This window comes from Hippocampus comes, unplaced genomic scaffold, assembly GCF_001891065.2.
Source record: "Hippocampus comes isolate QL1 unplaced genomic scaffold, H_comes_QL1_v1.1 scaffold389, whole genome shotgun sequence".
NCBI lineage: Eukaryota > Metazoa > Chordata > Actinopteri > Syngnathiformes > Syngnathidae > Hippocampus > Hippocampus comes.
The window spans coordinates 122367-147229 of record NW_017805068.1 but is presented as its reverse complement, the minus strand read 5'-3'; the positions used below and the strand labels follow the sequence as shown (position 1 = coordinate 147229).

Sequence of the window (24863 nt, the reverse complement as noted above, 5' to 3'; positions counted from 1 at the left end):
AACTTCCTGGCCGCCGAGTCGACAAAGCCCAGGGCAAAGATCAGTGAAACCTGACTCGAGAGGAAGTCCGAGCCGGCAGGATGTTAGCAACGGGTGAAACGGGGTGATGGATTGGATGGGAGAACATTTCCAAATCGGAATAGTAGACTTACAGTCGTTGCTCGTTATTCTCCGTTGTTTCTGATTCCACCAATCAATCAATTGATGATTTGCAGCTCACATGGAGGGACTGGGGAGAAAGCCACCAAGTCTCTCTCGTATCGTGAAAGCTGAACTGTTATGTTTGAATACAAATTTTATCGCAATCTGTCTTTAGAATAGAACATTTGAATTTTTTCAGGTCAGTGTCAATTCTATCGGTTATTTTGACAGCATGGCAAGCAAACAACATGGCCGAGTAGGCCATTTTTCCCTGCTTATTTGCCAAAATGCTGTCACCATTTTTAGAGTTTTGGTGCACTAATTACATTTTTCATTGATGGCAGCTTAAATTAGCCGTTAGAGCAGTTAATGAGATGCTGATTGCGGTTTCGGAAAGTCATTCATTGCTGATTTGCTGATATTGTAGCACAAACATTTCGGATGATTTGATGTGATGCCACAAGTTAGTTAGTAATTACTCCATGGATGCCGCATTTTGGCTCTTATCGGCGTTGAGACACACGAGAAACAACACCGTATTCTTTCTTCACGCGGGTAGATGTCTGTACCATACTGTATGTGAAGCTTTCACCTTTACCTCCCATGCAAACAACAAAACGTGAATTTGACAGAATTTCAGCGATATTCTGAAATACAATTCCCCCCCGGCCCCCGGCTTTTTTTTTTTTTTTTTTAACTACACGTGATATTACGTACATCACTGTGAGGGGGCACAATTATTCACACTGTCATTCATACCTAGAGCAAGTCTTTCATTTGCTGATCATGCATGGCTTTTTTTTTTTTTTTTTTTTTTTTTTATGTGGGAGCCTAATGAACTCATCAAAGCACTGGAGGAGCACGCTGACTCCACACAGGAAGACCCAAAATGAGATTTGAACCCAGAGCCTGTCAACTGTGAGGCTGAGGTGCCAACCACATGCTCACTTGTGCCTGCCTCATCAGCAATCACTTGAAAAAATGTTCGGCTCCGGTCATACATTGTAAAAACAGCCATGCAGCGTTTCTTTTCTTTTTTTTTTTTTTTGCCTTGATGCGAAATAAAAGGAAGTCCTCCAGCCCACAATGTCATGATTAGAGAAGGAAAGCCCACACAATAACCTCCTGATTGTGGTTTGGAGTGTCACACTGAACAGGGTATTAAGCAAACAACACTGAAAGAAAATGAGCATGAAAAATAAAATGACCGCGTTTTGTGTCTGAGATTGATAGCGACTTTGAACTGTGCTCAGTCTGATCCCTCCCTGACTTGAATGACCACGTTATGAACTTTTCTTCCGTTCCAGACTTTGCAGCTTTCAACTTTCAATTCATTTCATTATTTATTCATTTATTTATTTATGTATTTTGCTCTGCATCATTTGTAAAAAGAAGAGAAAATAATTCCCGCACCTCCGTCATGACCCGCACATAAGAAATGGTGATTTCTTTGAACTGCTCTGGCCCGTTTCTGTCTGGCTCTGTTATCACGCAGCCGTTTGCATTTTCCGTTTTCAAGACAGCACTGTTCCAACAATGTTTCATGTCTGTTTCGGCTGAACTGGTGTCGACACTAACAATAACTACAACGGAGCTGTATGTCAGTGCTCCTGAAAGGCCCAGCTCGCGCCCCTCGGACATATCTAGCCTACTTTTTTCACAAGAGCAAAGTCTGTCTGTCATCATGTATTACGGTGAATGATGCCTTGTCTGTCTTTATGGCCAAAAAGTGTTGTGCTATTCAGGAAGCTTGTTTTTTTTTTTTTTCTTCCCCTTCTCTGGCTTACCTAACAAGGCCGACATTTAACTCACAGCCACACAATCCATGTCCATTTATGTCATCCACCATCAATTTCTCTCAGCGATAAATACCCGAAACTGCCCCATAACGGAGTCATTGACAGACACCCTGCCAAAGCAATCGACAGCACTCTGTCCAATGGCAAATGTCTGGCATTTAGCAAATCAATGACATGAATTATGAAGAGCCTCTTGTTGCCTCTCCGTTCTGTTCAATAACAAATGAGGAAGTGCTTTAAATACACGCATTGATGGGTTGTTGGTTGCCGCGGTCGATGGGTTTGAAATGAAAAGCCTTCTCTTTTTTTTTTTTTCTGAAAATTGTTTCCCCTGATCATTTCTCACGTCACACAGGATGATTCATGAATAATAGGTTCATGGAAAAGGAGATGGCATTGAAATCCTTCGCCTCGTATTACACTCTTTAATCGCAGCATGTTTATGCTACTCAGTTGTGAGTCTATGCCAGCACAGTTTCGCCCGAACTGAGCATTATTGCCACAGTCCATAATTTCATCTTGAAAATTGACCAAGGGAGCGGATCTTCCTTATAGTAATTGAGTATTGATTTGAAAATAAACAGCGGCAAGACTCCCACCGAACTGACAGGCCCATCCTTTGGATGAAATCGACAATAAATGGGTCCCTGGTTTGAGATCAGGCTATAGATCAAGATGATACAGTCTCATGCGCCTTTCCCGGTACGATTGCTCCTCCAATATATATCGGATTTTAGCCAACCCATTTATGAGCTCGCCCATCAAAATCCTCTCGCTTTGAACGGCCAAAAGATCAGTTAGCGGCTGGACTTTGCCCACCGTGGTTTGGAACCTCTTTTCAGAGGCCATGTTGAGGAGGTGAAAAACCACTACTGTTGTTTTCGGCACTGGATACGCATGGCTTGTGTGTGATGAAGAGAAGAGTCCCAGTGATGTTCTCTGCTGCCCATTTACTCAGAGTAGATTTGTCAACCATGTGCTGAGCGTGTGTGTGTGTGTGTGTGTGTGTGTGTGTGTGTGTGTGTGTGTGTGTGTGTGTGTGTGTGTAAATCTATAGCGGACACTTGGAGTCTTCTTTGCCTCCTTGAGCATTATGTGCTGTGCTATTGTAGCATTCAGTCCTACCATGGACTGTTGAATGCCAAAGCTTTCAGTGATGCTTTTTTTAATCCTTTCCGGTTTCGTGGAATGTAAAAAATTCTTTTTGTGAGGCAGGGTTTATGTCAGGCGATGCTTCTTGAGAATAGCAAACTCTGAATTTTGTTACTTGGTGGGCAGGGCATCTTTAACTAAGACCTCCAGTCCCATCACATCGATTAAACTTGAGGTCGGCCGACTCCTGAAGTCATTAGCCTTGGAGTTCACATACTTTTTCCACTCTGCACTATGAATGTTTAGCCAACAAAAGAGGGCAATCTACAACTCTAATGAGGATATGTTGTAGAAAATGGATGGATGGGTATATTTAGTCAAAGCATTTTTTTTCCAAATAAAATATAATTAGTTTTTCAAACGCACACACAAAAAAACAACCCTGATAAATAATAAATTGCACACACAGCTTCTGAGTGATGCCCTGCTTGTGACAAACAAACAATTAAATCCACTGAACACTGTTTAACATTTTTTGCCTAATGGAGGGGCTAAAAAAAAGTTAGCAAATGCTTTCATTAGACTGAGTAGGGGAGTGAGTGGTAATGGTTCAATAGCCCAGTGAATCAACATAATGTGAGAAGCTTAGCGCAGTGTTGAGCCCAGACGTTAACCTCCGCGTAATGGCTGTTGAACTATGGCTGGCGCTCTTGACGCTCCCCCCTACACTACTCCCTACTAATGGCATAGAAATGTGATATTCGTTTTCATTAGACGCCACTTTATTTCTGATTTCCGGAAACAGTGGAGCAGCAGGGGCGGCAATGGCGGAGGAGGGACGCCGTGCCAAACGACCTCTAGGTTCCTATCATGCTGCAGAAGATATTAACTTTGAGACAAGAAGCTCGGTTAATTTCTGCGGCCCGGGGTGATGTCAAACTGCTGTTTCGTTCATTTACACCTGCCTCATTAATGACTCCCGATGATCATTCGCGTGCGAGCGCTTCATTTGTTATCAGCGCAAGTGACCTGCATTGGGATCATTATGAACCGTTATCTGTATTTATCTTGTCGTTTCGATCGTCTTTCCCCACCGTGCGTCATTATTAATTTGACGCGCTGTGCCAAGCTCACTGTTAATCATATTCAAATGGATAGGGGAAGATCAAAATCAATTTCCAATTATCCTTGGGGCTTCTCATATCTGCCCAGCCTCTGCGGAGTCGACTTGAGAGATCGGCTATGCGTGAGCGAGTGGCTACAGAAAAACACAGAGTAAATAATCATCTCATTTACGTTGAATGGGGAAACAGCAGAAAGATGAATGTGAGCTTTCTCTCATTTTTTTTTTCCTTCAAAAATGAACCTCGATAATAACGGATAAAGTTCTTTCTTCTAAAACATGGTAGCCAAAGCTCCTTTTCGAGGAACAAAGTAGGGCTGAAAGGGAGGACCAAAGGACTCGACTGCCCATGGAGGGTAATGGTGCGAGAGGCACTAAGAGGATACAAATAGCTTCACTTGAATAATGGGGTTGAAGGTGAGCATGCTTTGATTTGTGTACAGACGCGACTCCTTTGACGCAGTGACACTGGAGAGCCCATAAAAAGCCCAGAATAAAATACTGAGGCGTCGCTATGAGCTAATAGCTTCTTTGGCTTCCGGAAGGCACATTCTCCAGTGCAGTGGCTTTGCAAAGTGTGGGACGGGTACCGCTCGTGGTAGGTGGGCTCCCATGAGCGAAACACATAAGAATCCATTTTAATTTCGGTCATGAATGTGTGCTAATTCCTGAGCTAATTATTATTTTTCATGTTACTCGTTGCAAAATGTCTGCCAACCACTGATACTAGCAAGAAAGGTCCCATTCCATAAAAAAAAAAAAAAAAACATTAATTCAAAACCTTGATATCAAAAATAAATGGGCAGAGAACAGTGAGTGCTGTCCATGGTGCTGATCTTGAAGCATCCAGAAGTTCCTCGCGTCTCCTTTCAATGATTTTTGCATTTCCGGTGACTCCGTTGATTTTCATTTCCCGTGATGTGTTACGTTACATGAAATTAAATATTGTAGATTGTTTTTTTTTTTCTAAGAAAAAGAATGATAGCTTTATAAGACCTGAGGGAAAGTCAGTTCAATGAAAACTTTCAAATGTTATGTGTCATTTTCAGCCACACGACACACACAGACAGTGTGATTGTGTTACTGTACAGTACACTTCAATGTGTTTGTGATGACCGAAGGAAGGAGTTACGATGTCCTCTTGAGCCCGGGCATAAACGATCCTTCCCACACATTTAATTTGTTATCTCCTCAGCGGGCTGCGAGCCTCAGGCTACCTGAAATGGGAAATTAATGACACAGAGGGGAGTGCACTTGTCGCTCGACCATCCCGCAGGCCTTCACGTAAATAGCTTTTAACACAGGGATCAATAATGTTAACTTGTGATTAAATAGATTATTACATTCAAAATTAGCCACCCCGGGGGCCGAAGCGTGTTTACGGAAAGCCAAAGGAGAGCGATTCCGCTTTCTTGGGCTTTAAAGGAGTGCTTGTAAAGATCATGTTATGATATGCGATTCACTTTACAATGCAGAACATGTCACGTCATGATGAGTGTTTTCATTAAACTCATTTGCATTTAGTTTTACAAATGGTCTCAAAGCAAAACACGGGTCTATTTGTCATAAGACCAAATTTGTCTCAGAAGGTTAATCAGTTTCTGACGGCTCCACTTATTTTTCAAGCGCAGGAACACCCACCCACACTTCATTTGTTTGGTGTGTGCATAAACGTGCTCACGTGTCATTTTGCATGCGTAAAATTTTTAAAAGTAAGCTTATGTTTCACTCCTACTAGGGAACAATGCACAAATGCAGCGGCACAACTTCTACGTCATTGTTGCAGAAAATAGAGAGGCGGTGTGGCATAATAGGAAGTTCTTCCCGGACGATAGCTGGTGTGCTGATAAGTAGAAGATAGAAGTTTTACACTTGGCCGGAGCATATCGGTAATAGCTCCAGGAGCAGCGGCGTATTGACTCGAGTGGAGGACTTGGAGGCGAGACGAGGAGGAGCGACGTTTCCGTTTGAACGCTTGAAGATGATGACGGACCAATGTGGAAGAGGTGCATGTCCGCACTCAGTACCAGAAGTCCCGGTCGCTGAGGCTGAGAGTCCAATCCCACTTATCAGCTGCTGACGGAGGATGCGCAGGAACCCAGCATTGCGCGCGACCCTTGAACCGTTTTCCTTCTTAAAACGGTGACATGATGGACACTCGATGACGAGTCGGTGGCAGCAGGCGCGACCGTGCAAAAAAAACTAAAAAACATCACCTCTATCCAATATTTCACCTTCCTCCTTTTTTCTTTTCTTGCCACCCGATAAGCGACACACCCTATTGCATGTGAATGATAGCTAGAAACGAGTCCAATAAAATTAACAAAGCTCCATTTCATTCCGTGCAACAACAACGAATAAGAAAATACATAGCTGTGAATACATTGCTTTACGAGAGTTTTCAAGTGCATATATTCATGATTTTTTTTTCCCCCTCCGCTCAACTGCAAATATTAAAGTCAGCATTTCATCCCTGTCATCCTTAAGCACGCTGTCCAGAAGTGCAGCCATTTGCACTTTTTATAAGCTTTATCCCCACCTAGTTATTCTAAGATCTGCTGCTAAATTTGTCCCTCATTCCTCTCTCCCTAAGCTTAAGCCGTCAGCCTGCTAATGCCGCTTCAAGAGCAACGTCTCCTGCCAACGTATTTATTTATCTATTTATTTATTTACATGCCTTTGGTTGGGGCACAGCGCGGCATGAAGTGAGAAGGCTGAATTTTGCATTACCTCGCCCACTGCTTAAATCTTACTGGTTGCTTATCTGTAAAGCGGCCCGCGTCTGACAGCGAGGCTCGGTGAATCTGCCGCAGAACAGACAGGACGTGAAACCAGTTGACAATAGAGGTTAGAAATGAGCCCCCCCCCCCCCAAAAAAAATCAGAAATGTGTTGGAAGTATTTTAGAGTCTCTTGCTCTCAGATTCAATCAGCAGAAATGACCGATCAAGAAACAAGCAGGCCAATCAAGTTGAGCCAGGATTATCATTCCCTCAACAGCAAGCTTGAAACAAGAAATAGGACTAGCACAAATGTTGAGCTCCTGATCAAACTTTTATTCATCAGGAAGTTCTCTCTTATCATGTCCTTGTCCTGATCATTCCACAAGCTATATTGCTGCTAATGAGCAAAGTGGCATTTGCTGGGATGATTTTCAAGTGATCGAGGCAGGTGGGGGGGCCACATGCGAGTGTTGTTTACTCGCAAGCCAGGTGTCCATATCGCAATCATATTAAGGACTAGGAACTGATTATGACCCACTTCTGTGGGGCACAGCGTCTTGCCTCACCTTTTGATTCATAACCAAAAATGCAGAATCACGTTGATATTGTCCACTACTAACCAATAAAATAATGACTGGGAGCCTATAAGGTCATGGATCATCTGTAAACTGCATCTTTTTAAAAAATGCATTCATACAAATGAAAAATAGAAGTATGCGCCTTACTGAAGGTTTCGCCGGACTGTGCATTTTTTTTCCTTCATATAAAAAATAAATCTACATTTTATTCCATTCCATTGCACGAAAACATGGAAGAATGCATAACTAGCAGTATGTAAGCAATTTTACAAACGCTCTCCAGGTTCTGTTCGATTACTGTAATAGCATTTCGTGAGATATTGATTAGCACGACTAACTTACAGTTGCGAGTTACTGGGTTCGAATCTTGACTTGGGCTGCTTTGTGGAATTTGCATGTTCGCCTCATGCTTGCGTGGCTCTTCTCTGGTTACCCCGATTTCACTTTCATCAATAAAAACAAACCGTGTTCAGAAAATTGAAGATGCTAACGTGTCCGTCGGCGGGAAATGTGAGCGTAAATGCTTCTTGCTCAAAAGAGTTATGATTGGACTTATTGCGAAGATTGTTGAGCTCTTGTGCGCAGAAGGTTGAATATAATTATTCTGCAGCGGTCCGAAATAATGAAGTATGAAGGGTAATTGTTAAACAAGAGGCATCATGGGAATCCTTACAAGATTGTACCTGACACGTGTGATGTGTCTGAGGCCTTGCGTTAGCGGCGGATGCGCGGCCCCAGACACACACACACACACACACACACACACACACACACACACACACACACACAAAAACACTTGCAGATTAAACCCTATTAATTCAAACTCAAAGCCCAAGTGACATCTCCAGCAGAGTAATGAGAAATTTAGCGTGAATCCGAGGCTGATTATCAACTGCAAATTTGCTGTAATGCCAGTAATCAGAGGAGACGGTGCAGTGGAGAGGGAGAGAGATGAAGGGATGCGAGCCAGAGCACTAATTGCAACTTGTTTCCTGCCATCTTCTTTACATGACAATACCGTCAAGGGCCCACGGACATTTCATTTCAATGCGAGAGAAAGGATTTCCGGTTTAAATCAATTTTGCGATCAAACCATCAATCCAACAATTTTATATTTGCTTCGAAATGAATAAATATCGAGCTTTTGTTTTTTCTTAAATAAAAAAAAAAATGTGTGTGTGTGTGTGTGTGTGTGTATAATATATATAATTTTTTTTTTTTTTAAAGCATTCTTTCACATGTGTAAATAAATGCCCCCGATGTCAGCCAGTGAGTCAGCCTGTTAGAAAAATGGTAATCGCCTCACGATATTCTCGTCTGCCGAAGTGTCAGGGGGTTAATCGCAAAAATTAACTTATCATCTTCCTGGAAGAAGTAATTAAGCAGTGCAGGACAAACTCGTCACATAATTGAGGGTGAATAATGAGAAACACGCAGTTCTGCGGGAGGGGCAAAGACCTGCAATGGCAAAGCACGGTGCCGATGACTGCAAAAATGAGAGGAAGACAAACGGCTAAAAATAAGCTAAAAAAAGACACGGCTGTGGGACTAATATTGGACATTGTTGATTTATCTGATAAACAGAAATAGGTGTACACTGAATGTTCGACATCCATCTAAAGGTTAAATGTCATCTTGATGAGACAAATTGAATTTTCTAACGAGAACAAACAGCCCATGTTATAGTAAGTTTCATTTTTTCTGACAAGTTTATCCGCTGATACTTTGAAACTTTTTTGTTGGACTTCGTTGAGTTTGTATTTTGATTCTTCCCAGTCTCTTGATTAGCCTCTTTTGTTTCTGTTGTTATTTATCCTGCTTTGCCTCCCCAGTCCCCACGCTTCGGTCTGTCTTTTCCCACCTCTCTGACTAACATAATCGTTGTCGTTCGGGAAAGTCTGTGTTGTCAATATTAGCAATTTAACAAAAACATAAGAGAGTTTTGTTGAGAGGACAGGAATATTAACGTCAGTAAAAGTCACTTCCCTGTGATAGTTCACAAGCACGATGTCTGAATTCACTGAAGTCTCTGTAACGTGTTTTACGTAGCTAAAAGAATAGATGGGATGGACATTTGCCATGTTGTCGCCTTTTCCCTGAGCCCAGTGTGATCTCGGTGTCCAACTCTGCGACGCACCCCCCTCTATCTTGGTTTAATTGAACACAGTGTCAAACGAGAGGTATTATTAGCGCCATTATAGCACAATCAGAGAGCATTTTTCTTTTGGTGCATTTTCTGCATGGCGAGCGCATGAATATGGCCAGTCGATACAGCGACGCAATCAGCTAAAGCACCGGGTGACAAATGCAGCGTGCCAAGCGCTACCCACTGTTTAACACAATGTATAGCCTGCTTAGGCCTTGCTCAATTTATCGACTTCTGCAAGAAAATCAACAGTGGCAAGGGGCTTAGCGGCTCTCTCGTTCCATAATAGACTCCATTCGTACGGGGCCTTCTATTCTTCACACTGCAGCAGGTGATGAATGGACATGATGTCTACCAGCCTTTGAATTTGCAGCTTGTTGAGTTTTTTTTTTTTCCTCTCTCTTCTTTTCCCCCTTCCTGCTCCTTCCTCATTTCTTCTCTTCACTTGTGAAGAAGGAACTTTTTTTTTTAAAACCTTGTCAGCTTGGAAGTATAGTATGTTAAATTTTATTTGATTTAAAAAAAAAAAAAAGGTCAGGATGTGCTCAAAGAAAACGATGGTGGTTTTGGCTAAAATGTATTAATATATATTTTTAAATATTTCATTTAATTATTGTTTGCATGTGTGATTGATTCTTGTTCAATGCACAGGACTTGTTTTGAAACATGAGATAGGAAAAAAAAAATGTTTGGTATCTTGTCCGTATTTTTTTCTTTTTTTTGAAATGTGCTATAAATCTGAAGAGGTCATAAATTCCTATGAGGATGCCTAGTCGTGAAAATATTTTACTATGGTTGTAAATAAATACTTGAGCTCCAGAAGCTTCATATTTTTAATATATCACTCCACATGAAAAGATGGGATGCTCCCGTACGGAAAATAATTCACCAGCTGTGTTTCCCCGTGATGACCGATGATCTGTGCGTTAGGAAAAAAAAAAGTTGCAGTGGTTAAAGGTTAGGTTTTTTTATTTATTATTTTTTGTAATCAAATCTGCCATTTTGGCAGCGGGTCTGTCAGATTATGATTTGTCAAGTGTCAAGGGAGGCCACCAAAGAAATTAGCAGAAGAAATCGACCCAATTTTATTTATCTCGCAAATTGATTTGAGCTCGAGTACTTACTAGACAAATGATTAGGTACATTCACGAGTTCATTCTTCTGAGATGGATGGGGCGGGGGGGTCTTAAAAGTAACAAACAGTGAGTATGAATACAAATGGGAGCAAACGGTGAATGAAGTAATTAGGCTTGACGTCGTCTGAGAGAGCCGGCGCTCCTTCGCCACCACATTAGTGTCAGCGCGATGCTTAAAAGGACGGGTCTTCACGTCACCAGTGTAGAAGGGATGAAGTGACTGTAAGACAACGGAAAGTCAATATCCGTGTTGAGCACAAAATGAACATGGCGCCTAATCCTTCGTCCACAACCGCCGTCTCCTCCATCGCATTGCTTCACTTGATCTGCGGGTCAATTCGACTTCCAAGCGCTTCCCTTGGAGGCACAAGGGGTGGAATTATTGCCGTCTGTTTCTGGTTTGTGTCTGAGAACATACCATCTCAAACTGTATGGATTAAGCCCCACCAAAGTCTCTTCTGAGATTGTTTCCAAGGCCCTGCACTCGTCAGGTGCGGGAAAACGTGACAAACGCCTCAGGTGCGTTAGTGAGATGTGCACCTCTTCACTTGCATGACAAATGTGCTTAGACAGAGCTGTTTATGTGAAGTTGGAATATCTAGGAATAAATGGCGGAAACCGAGGTCGTAATGTAGCGCAAAACTGTTATGCAAATCCGATAAAGATGCACTTTATATCAAGTGAGCTGAGCGATTTGCTTTTAGGTCATTTATCTGTGCTTAGATGCTTCTCTGATAATGGGATGCAGCGTATTTATTTTTTTATTTATTTATTTTACACAATTTATCAGCACAGCAGTTTATAATGATATACAATTAATCTGGAAAGCATCTCTGTGCTTGTTATTCAAATTTGTGACTATTTATAACCAACGGTGGTTCTTTAAATATTTTTGTTTGGTACAAGTGCTGTGAGGAAAAGCAAAGTTGGCGTTATAAAGTGATTAAAAAGGGGACGAATTCAAAATTCTGATGATGTTATTGATGTTATTATTATTAAAGTAGCTTCCACAAAACTGATTCAACTAGTATGCTTGTATACTAGTATCCTCCTGACATACTGTCGACCCACTTTCTCAGTGGGGATACAAATAAAGGATTCAAACTATCTTATTGTGATGTCATCAAAAGGGTTCGGGTGCCCATCAACTGCTCGCATGGTGCGAAGACACCACAGGGGTCGCTATCCCACCCTGTGCTTTCCTCCCATTCACCCACTCAGCGGGTCGCTGGCCTACGGGCTGTCGGCCTCAGATGGTTAATTATCTCTTTTCTGAGCCGCGACCACATCCCCCGGGGTCCAGCACCATAACTTGAACATCGTCTCGCAACGTGCCGCGGTGTTCGACTGCCGGGCTAATAACGATTCGCGCGGCTGCCAATCTGGCTGAGCTGCGCCATCGATATTCTTGTCTGAAGAACAACATCAATTAGGAGACAGGGATCTAAGCATTAAGATGCTGGACAAATATCATCCGCTGTGTTGTAAATGGCGAGGGACCACCACAGAGGCAATCATTTGAAGCGTGGTGTAAAAGAACTGCCTGTGTTTGCCAGTATAGTCATCTTATGAAAAATCGATGAGACAACTCATGTCAATTTATCAAGCGGCTGCTCAGCTAAACAAGACGACGATTCATGTCCCCAAATCGCATCTATACGTCCATCCACTTTCCACGATCTCGTTCATAGTGTTGAGCAAGACCAGTTGCGGCAAGACGAGTTCCACGACGGTTCTCGGTAGGATAGTTTCCACCTCACTTTGCAAGGGATTGAAATGAACGCCAACAAGTAAGTTTGAAATAGCTGCAACTGGAATTGATGACACCGAGTCAGCGCCTATCTTAATCATGCTGAACAGCGGGATGTGCCTCGGAGCCCCGCTATGTTAATGACGGCAACGGTGGGAACGAGGAATGTGACAGAAGGGGCTGGCTGAGAACCCCAGGCCCTACACCACGGGCCGGGGTTATTATTTGCAATTACCCTGATTACTGAGCCCTTCATTTGAAAGACGAAGGTGAAACTCATTTATTCCTGCTATTTTTACCAATCAGCGCATTCGGTTTGCTTTTAATCGATTTAGAAAAATTACTTTCCAGAAACGACTTTTCCTGTACTGAATGAGCCTGACTTTCTCAGCGCAAAGTATTTTAGTGAGTCACAGCCGGGCCTTTTTACATTATTTCGAAGCATTGCCCTAGTTATGCCATCTGTGAAAGTCATATACCAAGTAGTTATTGCTAATACTCCGTGCTTGGTCAGACAAATATAGCTGCCTGGGAACGCTACATTGAGCGATCAATCATATCACCTCGATACAATTTATTAAGTGCCGACAAATAGTCCAAACCGGGCAAACGGCTGTTCCCAAGGAGCAGGAATGACAAAGCAAGCACGGGAGCAAATTAGTTGTACCTCACTCTTTTCCCAGCGCACTAAAATTGCTGGTGGCGATCCAAGCCACACATAGAAATGAAGTCAGAAAATCTCTCTTTTATGGAGATATCCTGATGGGGAAGCGCTTTAGCTTAAAACATACAGATCTACAATAGTTGTTTTAATCCAAACATGAATGACGTACTGTAATTTAAGATCATATCGCACGAGGGTGAAACTTATGGTGAGAAATCCTTTCTTTGGTTAGCATAAACAAGACACGTCGGATACACGTTCTCAGTCAAACGAGAACTGAGATAAGAGCTGGCTCTTCATTGAAGTGAATCACCCGGAGAGGTGTTTCTAATCATTTGCTCCTCTCATCGAACCAAATAACGACGTGGGATGGAGCAACCCAAGGCAAACAAATGCAACCTTTGTATGATTTGTGTTTTATTAAATGGAGCACAATGATCATTTGGTCGACAATTAGCATCCAGGAGAGAATCCAGGGAGCAGATGACTATAAAATATTGTTGCCAGTCGTATCTTCCGGTTGCACACCAGACGCTCAGGACACGTGCAGCACCACAGTGCAAGTACAAGAATCATGTCTGGTTACAGGCCATGTCGTGTATGTTGCTGTCATCACCGCTGAATGCAGTCTGGCAACCTCCAAATAAAGTTCCAGTTGACTTGTGCTACCCAATAAACTGATCACTAAAATCTCCAAACAGAAAACGACAATATCTGATTCAAACATGTTCGGCCTCGTTCCCATGATACGACCCAGTCATGAACTTATCGGTATCTTTTGGCCCACAGACGGCAACGCGATTGAAATCTCACATTTGGATTTCCTCTGTACCTTACGAGACGAGCAATTCCAAACGTCACCTTTTATCCCCTCATTTAAAATTCATCACGTGTAGCTCAATGATTACTTTACAAATGCCGCCTTCAACCTCCCGTCGCCTTATTAGCATGAAACTGCACCGAGCCGCTGCCTTCTCTTTTGTGCCGCTGTAATTAAATTCTTAATTTTTGGTTGGTGAGGAATACTGATATGACCGCGCGGACCTGCTATCACAGGATGTACATTGTTGTGGGAGGAGGAGGTGAGGGCCGCTCCTGACAAACAAGAATGGCGAGCCAGTCCAGTTAGCATACAGTAGACGGGTGCTAAATGAAAGGAGACTTACGCAAGGTCACTTAGTCGGAGGTGAGGCCACCATATGCGGCTGCAATGTGATGGATGAGCACACCAGATGTGTCTTCGTTCATGCCTCTGATGATGCTCTTCTTGTGTTCGATCCATCCCGTACAATATTCTGCCCATAGAAAGTCTGATATGGCGTGTGGATGCTGCGATACTCGCAAGCTTCAGTGAAGCAGCAAGAGCATCACGGCGTTTATTTATTTATTTGAATTTTTTTATCACATTGGGCTTCAGAAAATAGTTTACTCTTGACCCTTTGACTCTTTTTGGGTCATTTAATTGGTTTGTTTTCGCTAATACGGTGACTTTTTTGAGCAGTCTCGCATGACTCATGCACATTTCTATTATTTTCTCAGATCAAAAGGGTCTCTGGTCCTATTTGTTCTGTTTAAAGGGACTCCAGTTGTCCGCCCTGAAGGAAGGGCCTCAATGCAGTGGTTTAATGGTTGATTTTATTTGGGGGTGAAAGTGACAATGGCAACAAAGAAATACTCCTCTTCAAACGAAGGCAGCGCTTCATTATTTTTACACATGAATCCTGATTAATCCTGAAGGGTTAATTTCTGCTTTTATGACACTAATAATGTTAAAATTTGACTTCAACCGCTGTGCACACAATAAACGTTTTACGATACGGTACCATTAGACTGTGAGAGAAATTATTCCCCATAGATTTCAGGTTGGAAAAAAAAAATCGCAGTTAAAACTGATGGTTATGACTCCCTTCATAATGAATAAGGATGTGCATATTCTTTTGGTTTTTGTCCAGATGATTCCGACAGCATAGTGACTAAGCGGACGTTCACCTTGGCTGTTTTCCCCGGCTGTGCATAACACTTGACTAAATGGCTGTTCCGTTGTTCAACAGTTCATTTCCCCCGCCTGCGGTCCAGCATGTATCCTTGGATTTAAACTGGTGCTTACTCAAACAGAGCAGCGAGCAGAGACCATCGCTAAATCCCTCATAACCTTGTCAAGGTGAGCTTTAAAGATAACAAGATTTTGCTGCGATAGTGACAACAGATAAGAAATACACATTTTATAATCAAATAAATTATTCCCCATAGATTTCAGGTTGGAAAAAAAAATCGCAGTTAAAACTGATGGTTATGACTCCCTTCATAATGAATAAGGATGTGCATATTCTTTTGGTTTTTGTCCAGATGATTCCGACAGCATAGTGACTAAGCGGACGTTCACCTTGGCTGTTTTCCCCGGCTGTGCATAACACTTGACTAAATGGCTGTTCCGTTGTTCAACAGTTCATTTCCCCCGCCTGCGGTCCAGCATGTATCCTTGGATTTAAACTGGTGCTTACTCAAACAGAGCAGCGAGCAGAGACCATCGCTAAATCCCTCATAACCTTGTCAAGGTGAGCTTTAAAGATAACAAGATTTTGCTGCGATAGTGACAACAGATAAGAAATACACATTTTATAATCAAATATTGATTTTTTTTTTTTTCACACCCCTTCTTGTTTTCAACAAACTGATTTGCTGAACTGTCAAAATTATATTTTGAAGAGCAGTATTGGGAAAGAGGTTTTGATCGGACAATATTACAAAAATAAAACAAAGCGATACAATGTTTTTTTCGTTTTTTTTTGAAGTCTCGTGTCCAAATGAAATGACTGTGCATTGGCAGATAGCCTCGCAGTGGTGAGTATACCCACAAAATCGATATTGTGTTAAAACTGCGGAATGCATATTGACTAAGAAGACATTAGTTTAATGTCAAACTGTGTTTGGGAAAGGTCATGTGGGAGATATGAGCAAATATTTCTGATGGTGTTTGATTGATTTTCCATGATCACTTTCAAATGCGTCATCATTATTGAATGTCTCTCCAGCGCTGATAGTTCTTACCTTCAATCTTTGAAAACAAATATGTATAGATCCGATATTTTTGGCATTTTCATATAAATGAGTAAAAATGGCTCTGTGCTGCCGGATCAAAAGTTCACTCCTTGAATCTGTAAGTCAGCCTCGCTGTCTGCAACACTCAGAGCCAAATCTAATTATAGTCGTAAATGTGCTTTAAATGGCAGTAGGGGTGTTTGATTGTCGCTACAATTTTCCTTTCCGGCTTATCACCCGAGACCCTTTTGTCTGAAAAAGAAAACTAAACAAACAAAAAAAAAACCCGTACCCATTTCCAAATAAGAGATATTAATGTCAGACAGTGAAACCATAAATTGCCCAGTATCTTGACATATTTTATCACATTTAAATGTCCGCGCATGCTGTGGTAAACCTGCCCATGACAGCTGTTGGGGAAAAATATACACTGACGTACACCCACACTCATTCCCATCTCCCGCCTCCGTTGCTAAGATTGATTTACCTTTGTGTCCCAGGTCTATCGTTATCTGCGGCCTCTCAGACAGGCCTACCATGATAGCTCAGGGAAAGTGGGACAGGGGTGGCAGCAGGAACCTAATGGGGAAGAGCTTCTTATCAGGGATGGAGAGATCAATCATTCTTTTGCTTAGAGAAGGAGGATGGAAGAAGACACAGAAGCCTTCGGCCTATTTCCTGCCCGAGGTAAGCAGTTTTCCGTGCTGTAAGAGGGGAATATAAAAGCCTTTACAGATTAAAAAAAAAAAAAAAAAGAGAGGTTTTGCCATAAATGTTTATTTACCTTACTAAAATGATTCGATTTCAAAGTGGTCGTTATTTGACCAGGCCATACTGTATGAGCAAAGAGAGGCCCAAAATATAACTTCCGAACATGATTGTGGCTGCAATGTTCAACGTAAAACAACATTGAAGAGGGTGCTCATGCACCTTGTTACCGAAAATGTCTAAATTGGTTGGGCCGAAGCTCCCAAATTGCTTGCGCCGACTGATCTGAAGTTTCAGATGTAACGTCACAATAAGCACACCGAGTTTCAGTAAAATAAAAATCTGCTTGGTTAAACCCACTGGTTGTCTTGCCACGGAACGATCAATAATTGACCGTTTGCCTGACATGTTCCGCCCTTGCCTGTTGTTACAAGAAACAGTTTTTAAGGGGCGTTTCCGAAAGAGTCAAATGAGGGTACAGCCAGCCTGAGATTTGTTGAGCAGCTCAACAAATCTGGAGGGAGTTCAGGCCAGGATTTGTCTCCCCCCTTTTAAAACGAAGGAGCCAAGGTGGTCGTGGTATTTAATCAGGACGCCTCCTTCCTGTCTGCTGTTCCGCGCATGTACCGACCGGACCGAGAACCTGCTGGAGGGATTATACAGCTCATAGGGCCTGAGAATGCCCCGGGCTTTCCTTGGAGGGCTGTAATATGAGGGAAGAGGATGTCTGGATTATCTTGCCTTCCGGCCATGTTTTTCCATGACCTGCTGCTGCGGCTGGATAGATGTTTAAAAGGAAATGTTCACCGTTGATAGATTTAATCTTTCTCATAATGTGAGAATGGTGTGTTTCAATACCACATGATTTATTGATGATCACTAATTCTTGGGTTTTCTGTACAGTTACCTGGGCCGTGAAGTAGCACTCGGAGTGGAAAACTCAAGAGCCCCAATTTCGCATGAGGATCATTTCGTGCAACGTGCACAACTGAGATCGTCATTTCAAATAAGCTACTTTGTTCCCGCTGATTTCATGTACGCTAAATAAAATCGTGGCATGGCCTAATGTTGTTTCTCAGCTTTCTGTGGCAAGCAGCTGTTTATGGAGTCGACAAACATTACTTTTGCTGCAAGAGTCGGAGCCAAGTGTGGTAGGACGCAAGACCCGAGGGTGATTTGTTTAACTTTGAAAGGTTCTTTGGTTTGTGTTTGACTCGCTGGGAGCCAAACAGCAGTGGATCATCTCGCGTGTTCTCTCAAGTGGGTAGCCGCCAAAGGAAGCCCGGGTGACAGGCGTTGGGTACGGTGGAAAAAAATTAATCCCACCGGGGACTAGATGACAGTTCTCCTTTACACGGCATTCCTCTTATGAACAGATTACATGTTGTTGTTGTTTTTTGTTTTTTGTTTTAGCTAATGACTCTGCTCAACTCTCTCAGGGGCTTGAAGTTGTTCCCTTACCAATTGAAAATAAGAGTGTGATGTATCTAATAATAATCACATGAGTGTGCCTTTAATTCTCGAAAGTGGAGATCTTTGTCGCGCATTGAGAAAGAACTAACTAAAAAGGGATTAAGGGGAAAAACAAGAAACTAAATGATGAGTGTCTTGATTGTGAGCGAGTTTGAAAGAAGCATCCAGAACTGTCCAATGTATTTCCCACCCGCTCTGCTGGAATCTACTTTTCCGTGTGGGGTTCGTGCTCAGGAGAGAGCAGACGCCTTCAGTCCTCATCCATCCCTCCTAATCCCACCTAAGCACCTAACCAAAAAAGCGCGGTGGAGCTCACTTTGGTCTGTTGGGAGTTCAAAGCCATTTCAGTAAAAAAATAAGAGAAGTCCTGGATGGATGGATGGAAGGAAGATAGGAAGATGTCACAAGTAGCGAGAGATTAACGTGAGTTGAGGTCTCTGTTCTGCTACACTTTGTACCCAGCATCAAAGACTTCTCAAAAAAAAAAAAAAAGACCAGAGAAGATGATTTGGCAAAAAGCTGGATATTAGTCAACATGAAACAAGAGAGTATATCCAAGCCGCATCATCATCATCATCATCATCATCATCCGAGCTGCAGCCCCTTGGACTCAGAATGTGTCATTATGACATGATGATGCCACTATTTTGTTGGCCCTCAAAAATTGTGAGACTGACCTGAAACCTCAAGATACATTTTTCGCTTGCTTTGATTTCCCTTCTCACGGCAGCGTGTTGCCAGTCCTTTCAAATAGAATTTGAGGAGTTGCAGTAATGGAAAACATTGTTACATTTCCAGTTCCTTGTTAATTTGATGTACACCTGTTGGACTGTTGGTAAATGTACGAATGAACAGAACAATATACTGTGACGAGATCCAACACAAAAAAGGTTGAGCAAATGATCCCAGAACTAATATGCAGTATCTTATTTGAAAACATAACTTGATTCCAGTCAGACATTTTGGGACTTCATTTTGACTTGAACGACATGACTCGGCAATCAGAGTTTAGTTTGCAGAAGACTAGCTTTTGTGTGTCATTTGTCCAAACCTGGCAATATTGCACGTTTATATTTGCATTTACATTTTCCTTTTGACAAATAAATGGCAACATGCAATTTGGAAATCAATCAATCAGGAAATTTACCTTTTCCTGATTGTGGGGCGGGGATTGTGATAGAAGCCCAAATACATGAACTCAACTCAATTCAGCAATCGAGAATCCCGTTCTTGGCTTGAACCTCAGCTGTTTCCCCTCTTCTTCAAACCCCGCGGCCTGCGGCCTTTATCCCAGAGGAAAAGGTTGTCTGCCGACGGCACTGTCTGGGTAGTGAGAACAGAGAACAGACTCATTAAATGGAATCCTCCTCTCTAGTAACCTGGCCATTTCCTGCAACCGCTATCCCTTTGAAGAGGTGGACCTGATCTCAGGCCTGGAACACGGTCGACCTGGGTTGGACTGATAATGAGTGAGAAACATTCCCAAAGTTCACACCGGTGAGCAGAGAAGAGATGCCAATTGAATATAGTCGCCGAATTGCTCGTAATGAGGAAAATGATTCGTCATGCATTACAAGGGTGATTCCGAATCGCCTGTTTAAGGGCTCTGTAAAAGGTATGGGGCAGCCAGAAAATCAGGTGGCAATGAAGTGTGTTGTTCAGTTTGAAAGTAGACAAATGAAAAAAAAAATGGATTTGAAACAGAGGTTTTCCATAGACATTAACTTTTATATCAGGTTTTTACGGCGGTTATTCCTGGGCTGGCCGCCTACTCACGCGCTCCACATTTACTTTTTTCCCCCCATGTTTTGTTCATGTGAGGAAGCTTCATGGCGCTCTTTGTCGTCTCACCCTCCTGAAAGAATCGAGACAAACGCAGACTTACCTGCAGTTTTGTACAAGGACTCACAGTCGCACAAGCCGCATCCCAGAGGGAATGTGTGGGTAAAGCAAAAACAAAAAAAAAACTGCTTTATTGCTTTCCCGAGATCAAGCCTACAACATGCAGCCTTCCATATGGAGATCATACACAAACACACATTGCGCTCTAGGAGAAAAACGCGACGTCAAAACCACTTAAAACAACTGAGAGCAATCGGTGTTGAACATGAGCTTGGAACGCAGAGATGATCACGATGAAAGTCATCGCCCGAAAGTGTTTGAAATATAAAAGATGCACAGGGGAAGCAATTGCAAAAGGTTCCCCAAATAGAAATGTGGTACTAGATCAGAGGTAGATGTTGCAAAACGAGTGTTTCCTGTCTGTGTTCCACAACGCGCTTGTCTTAAATGTCAAACAAGGACCAAACTAGCCCGCGCAGCTTTGCACTTTGATTAAAGCTAAGTGAGCACACAGTGTAATCCTTGAATCCGTTTTAGTCTCGCTAGGATTGAAGTGAGAATGATTTTCCCTCAGCAGTGACGTTTTCAGATTTCTCACTCGTTCCCCATTTGAGAGAACATTTCAATGTTTATTCCCCTCATGTTTTGCTTTTTTTTTTTTGTTGCTGTTCGACGCGTACCCGACGAGTGAACCACAGTTCAATAAGCAGCTCATGTCAGCGCAGCGAGATTTTACACGATATCGCCCACTACTAATAAATGCAGCAACAGGGCCATGTTTACAGGTGCTCCATAACCCTTGTTGACTCTCTCTCGGGATAGAAGTGTCGCCAGGCCATTAAAGTAACACCGCACTGTGTATTAGTGGCACTCTCTCCCTGCAGATACGTCGTACTAATTACTCTGCAGCGCTAACGTGACAGGACAGCTACCAGTGCCTTTGGAAGGTTCAAAGAAGGAAAGCGAAGCTGCTCATCGGCTCCCAAGTGTGATTTATGATGTCCCACTGGGGACGGGGGAGTGCATGTTGAACTAGCAAAGCAAGGGACGCGTTTCCCCTTTCATATTTAACAGCCTGATCCGCTCATGATGCGTCACGTCTGTCAGGCCCAGATCTGAGCCGTCTCCGTACGTGTGCATACGTGTGCGAACGGGTGCGAATGGGTCAACGGAGAGAGATTCGCTTCAGTGAACACTAGATGGTTGGGAGTTAATTTGCTGTACTTGAAATGTACACTTCATGGTTATGTCATAGCTTCTACAAGGCGATAAATTGCCACATCAACTTAAGCAGAGCTTATACACAATTGATTCAGTGGATTTCAGTAGGACTATCCTGTTAACGAACCAAATTATTTTCTGTTAATGAGTGAGTGATGCGGAGGCACACTGGCTAGCACGTCGGCTTCACAGTGCAGGGGTACAAGGTCCCATTCCTGCGCGGAGTTTGCATGTTCTCCCCGTGCCTGCGTGGGTTTTCTCCGGGTACTCCGCGACCCTTGTGAGGAGAAGCGGATCAGAAAATGGATGCATGGGATGGAAATGAGTGATGCCCTTGATCTTGCCTGTCTTTTAAAAAATGATGTTTTCAAAATAATACAAGTGCATCATCTAATCTTCATTATAAATTCTGTATGCAAGTAAGTAAATAACAGAAAAAAAGTGAATTTGGACATTTGCCTGGAGAGCTTTGCCGTTTTTAATGGGGAACCATTTTTTTTCGCTTGATTGTAGGCTTATACTGAAACTTGCAAGAGAGTGATGCCCTTGATCTTGCCTGTCTTTTAAAAAAGGATGTTTTCAAAATAATACAAGTACATCATCTAATCTTCATTATAAATTGTGTGTGCAAGTAAGTAAATTACAGAAAAAAAGTGAGTTTGGACATTTGCCTGGAGAACTTTGTAGTTTTTAATGGGGAACCATTTTTTCGCTCGATTGTAGGCTTATACTGAAAAAAAAATCTCAATGAATAATTGAAGGTCTTGTGATGAATCCACTGACAAAAAGCTCGGCTGAGATATAATGTCTCTGAAGGTAATGTGAGCCCTCCAGAAAGACGAATGTGAAGGTTTAGGTTTGTCACATGATTTTCCCAGAAGAAATTTCATCACACAAGCGTCATAAATCTTACTGGCAGTGGGAGAGGTACGAGTTCATCATATAAGTCTTTGTAGTAGACATTTACAGTTCAGCTGTCCGTTAACCAGAGAAGCTACATGAAAACCACGTGCATATCCCTTCGCCAAGTTCCAATGGGTCCAGTGTATAATCCTGCTTGATAGTCTTCAAGCTACTTAGCGGGTTTGCTGTGAGTTAAAGGCTCCCGTGCTGTCACTTGTACATATAGCTTAGAACTTCTGCAGCGTTTTGAGTGGATGTGAGATTATAGCATTAAGCATTCAAAAATTCCTTCCTGTGTATGCTAGAATATACGCAGCAAGACGGGCAGAAGGTGCACTTTAGTTTCCTGATGCAGATACAGGATTGCACTTTGGGCATCTGTGTATTGCTTTACACTATACAAAACACGGCCACAATCAATTCCACAATTAGCTTGCTCAATGTTTTAATTAAAAAAAAAAAAAAAAGAGTTGCCTTTGAAGAAATCAATTCCAACTAAAGAGGCAAAAGAGAATTCCCTTGACAGATTACCATCCCTCGGCTCTGTCAAGTCAAAGACATGCTGCTGCTATTGGGTCTTTTATATTTGTGTCACTGCAGTGTTGTTTTGTTGTTGTTTTTAATTTGATGACGAGCATAGCATAGGTTGCATTTTGATAACTGTAACTGTGTCCGTGTCACACGTTGTGGATTTTAAAATCAGATAAATATTGGGTATACAGTGATGGGATGCGTGTTGTTTGGTCTGTATTGTCTTTGGGCCAACTTTTGCCAGCTGAGTACTTTTGCTGTCATCAAATGACTTGCATGATGGTGATGCTTGCCACAGTCAGAATTACAAGAATAACAAGTATGCCTAAATGTGTAGCTCATTCAAGGGAAACAATCTTTAAAATTGGGTAAAGGACAAACACTGCACATTATGACTGATGCTTGTGGCTGAAAAGAGGCTGGCTCGATTTTAGTTCCATGTAAAATGTTAACTACCGCCATCTACTGGCCATATGAAGGAGTTGTTGAGTCATATCACATTACTGATCACCTATTAACTACATTTTATATATATATATATATATATATATATATCCCTAACGCCATTTGTAAAACGAGAAACACAACACATAAAAATGCAAATGAGAATGCATGCGCAGAGTAGCTCGTAAAAATGAATTACCCCCTTTCAGTGATACACCTCTGCCAAGAATACACGGTTGACCTCGCACTTTGAAGGAATCTCTCGTCAGTTATTAAATGTTCCCAAGCTATGGCACCGAATGGCACAACAAAAGTCAAACTTTCAGGTCATTTTTGCACATATGTGAGGACAAATGCATGGGACAAAATGTCTGTGAAGATGAGGGAAAAAAATATTGATGATGACGTAAGAACAGGAAATGGAACTTATCTCAACAGTGTCCTGGCTGCTCAGTACAACATAAACAATACACCATTTCGTAGAGGGCTCGTCCTCCTTATGGTCATCCTCAGCTGTCTTTGGGCAAGAGGCGAGTGGTTAGCTAGTGACTCATCGATCTGTGGTTTGGGGGTTGATTCTGAGCATTCCTAACTCCCACTTACTAAAAACATGCATGTTAGGTTCAATTTCGATGACACATTCTCTATAGGTGTGAGATCGGCACCCAGAGTGGAAACTAGAGTCGATTAACAAACACATTAAAATGGGTTATCATCCGGGGTTATTTTACGATCATACTGAGCATGCCCTTATGCCACAGAGAAAATTTCTATTCCTGAGTCATCATAAGCGGCGGCTGGAAGCAGGAGTGAAAGCTGTTAAAAATAGCCACAATGACGACGATGACAAGAAGAAGCTGACGTGAGCAAGAAACCTGCTGCACAACTTCACGTCATCCATCCATTTTTGTTATCCGCATTTCCTCACGAGGGTCGCGGGCGTGGTGGAGCCTATCCCAGCTGTCTTCGGGTAGTAGGCGGGGGGAGACAACCCTGCACGGTTTGCCAGTCAATCGCATGGCACACATAGACGAACAAACATTGCCGCTCACAATAGGGACAATTTCGAGTGTTCCATTAACCTGCCATGCATGTTTTTCGGATGTGTAAAGAAACCGTAGAACCCGGAGAAAACCCACGCAGACACTGGGAGAACACGCAGACGCCACACAGGAGGCAGAATCGAACCCTGCACCTCTGAACTGTGAGGCGGATGTGCTAACCAGTCGACCACCGTGCCGCCACTTCACATGACTGTGGACGGTATGACAAACGACAACTTCTCAGTTAGGTACATGTGTAGATGATGTGAGCGAGTATATGAGGCCAAGTCAGGAAGCCCTCTCTCTCTCTCTCTCTCTCTTGCAGTACAGTACCTGTTCTTAGTAAGAGCGTTTTTTCTTCTCACACACACTCACACACACACAAACACACCCTGTGTCTGTATGACTCATCAGTGAGACAGCGGTAGCTTTCTTTGGATCCAGGGTGATAAACTCCCATCAAAACAATCTCACCTCTGTCTTGACATCTCTGCCTGAAATAGTACTG

At 42.5% G+C, this 24863-nt stretch overlaps 1 protein-coding gene across 1 annotated transcript in view; it reads left to right on the top strand.

Moving 5' to 3' along the window:
- Nucleotides 1-15530: 15530 nt before the first annotated feature.
- adarb2 (adenosine deaminase RNA specific B2 (inactive)) overlaps nt 15531-24863 on the top strand; it is a 128331-nt gene continuing 118998 nt past the window's right edge. Inside the window, exons 1-2 of the mRNA XM_019864551.1 lie at nt 15531-15706; nt 16691-16877. Of these exons, the coding sequence (XP_019720110.1) occupies nt 16835-16877 (43 nt within the window). The 5' untranslated portion in view covers nt 15531-15706; nt 16691-16834. The remainder of the gene's footprint in view (nt 15707-16690; nt 16878-24863) is intronic.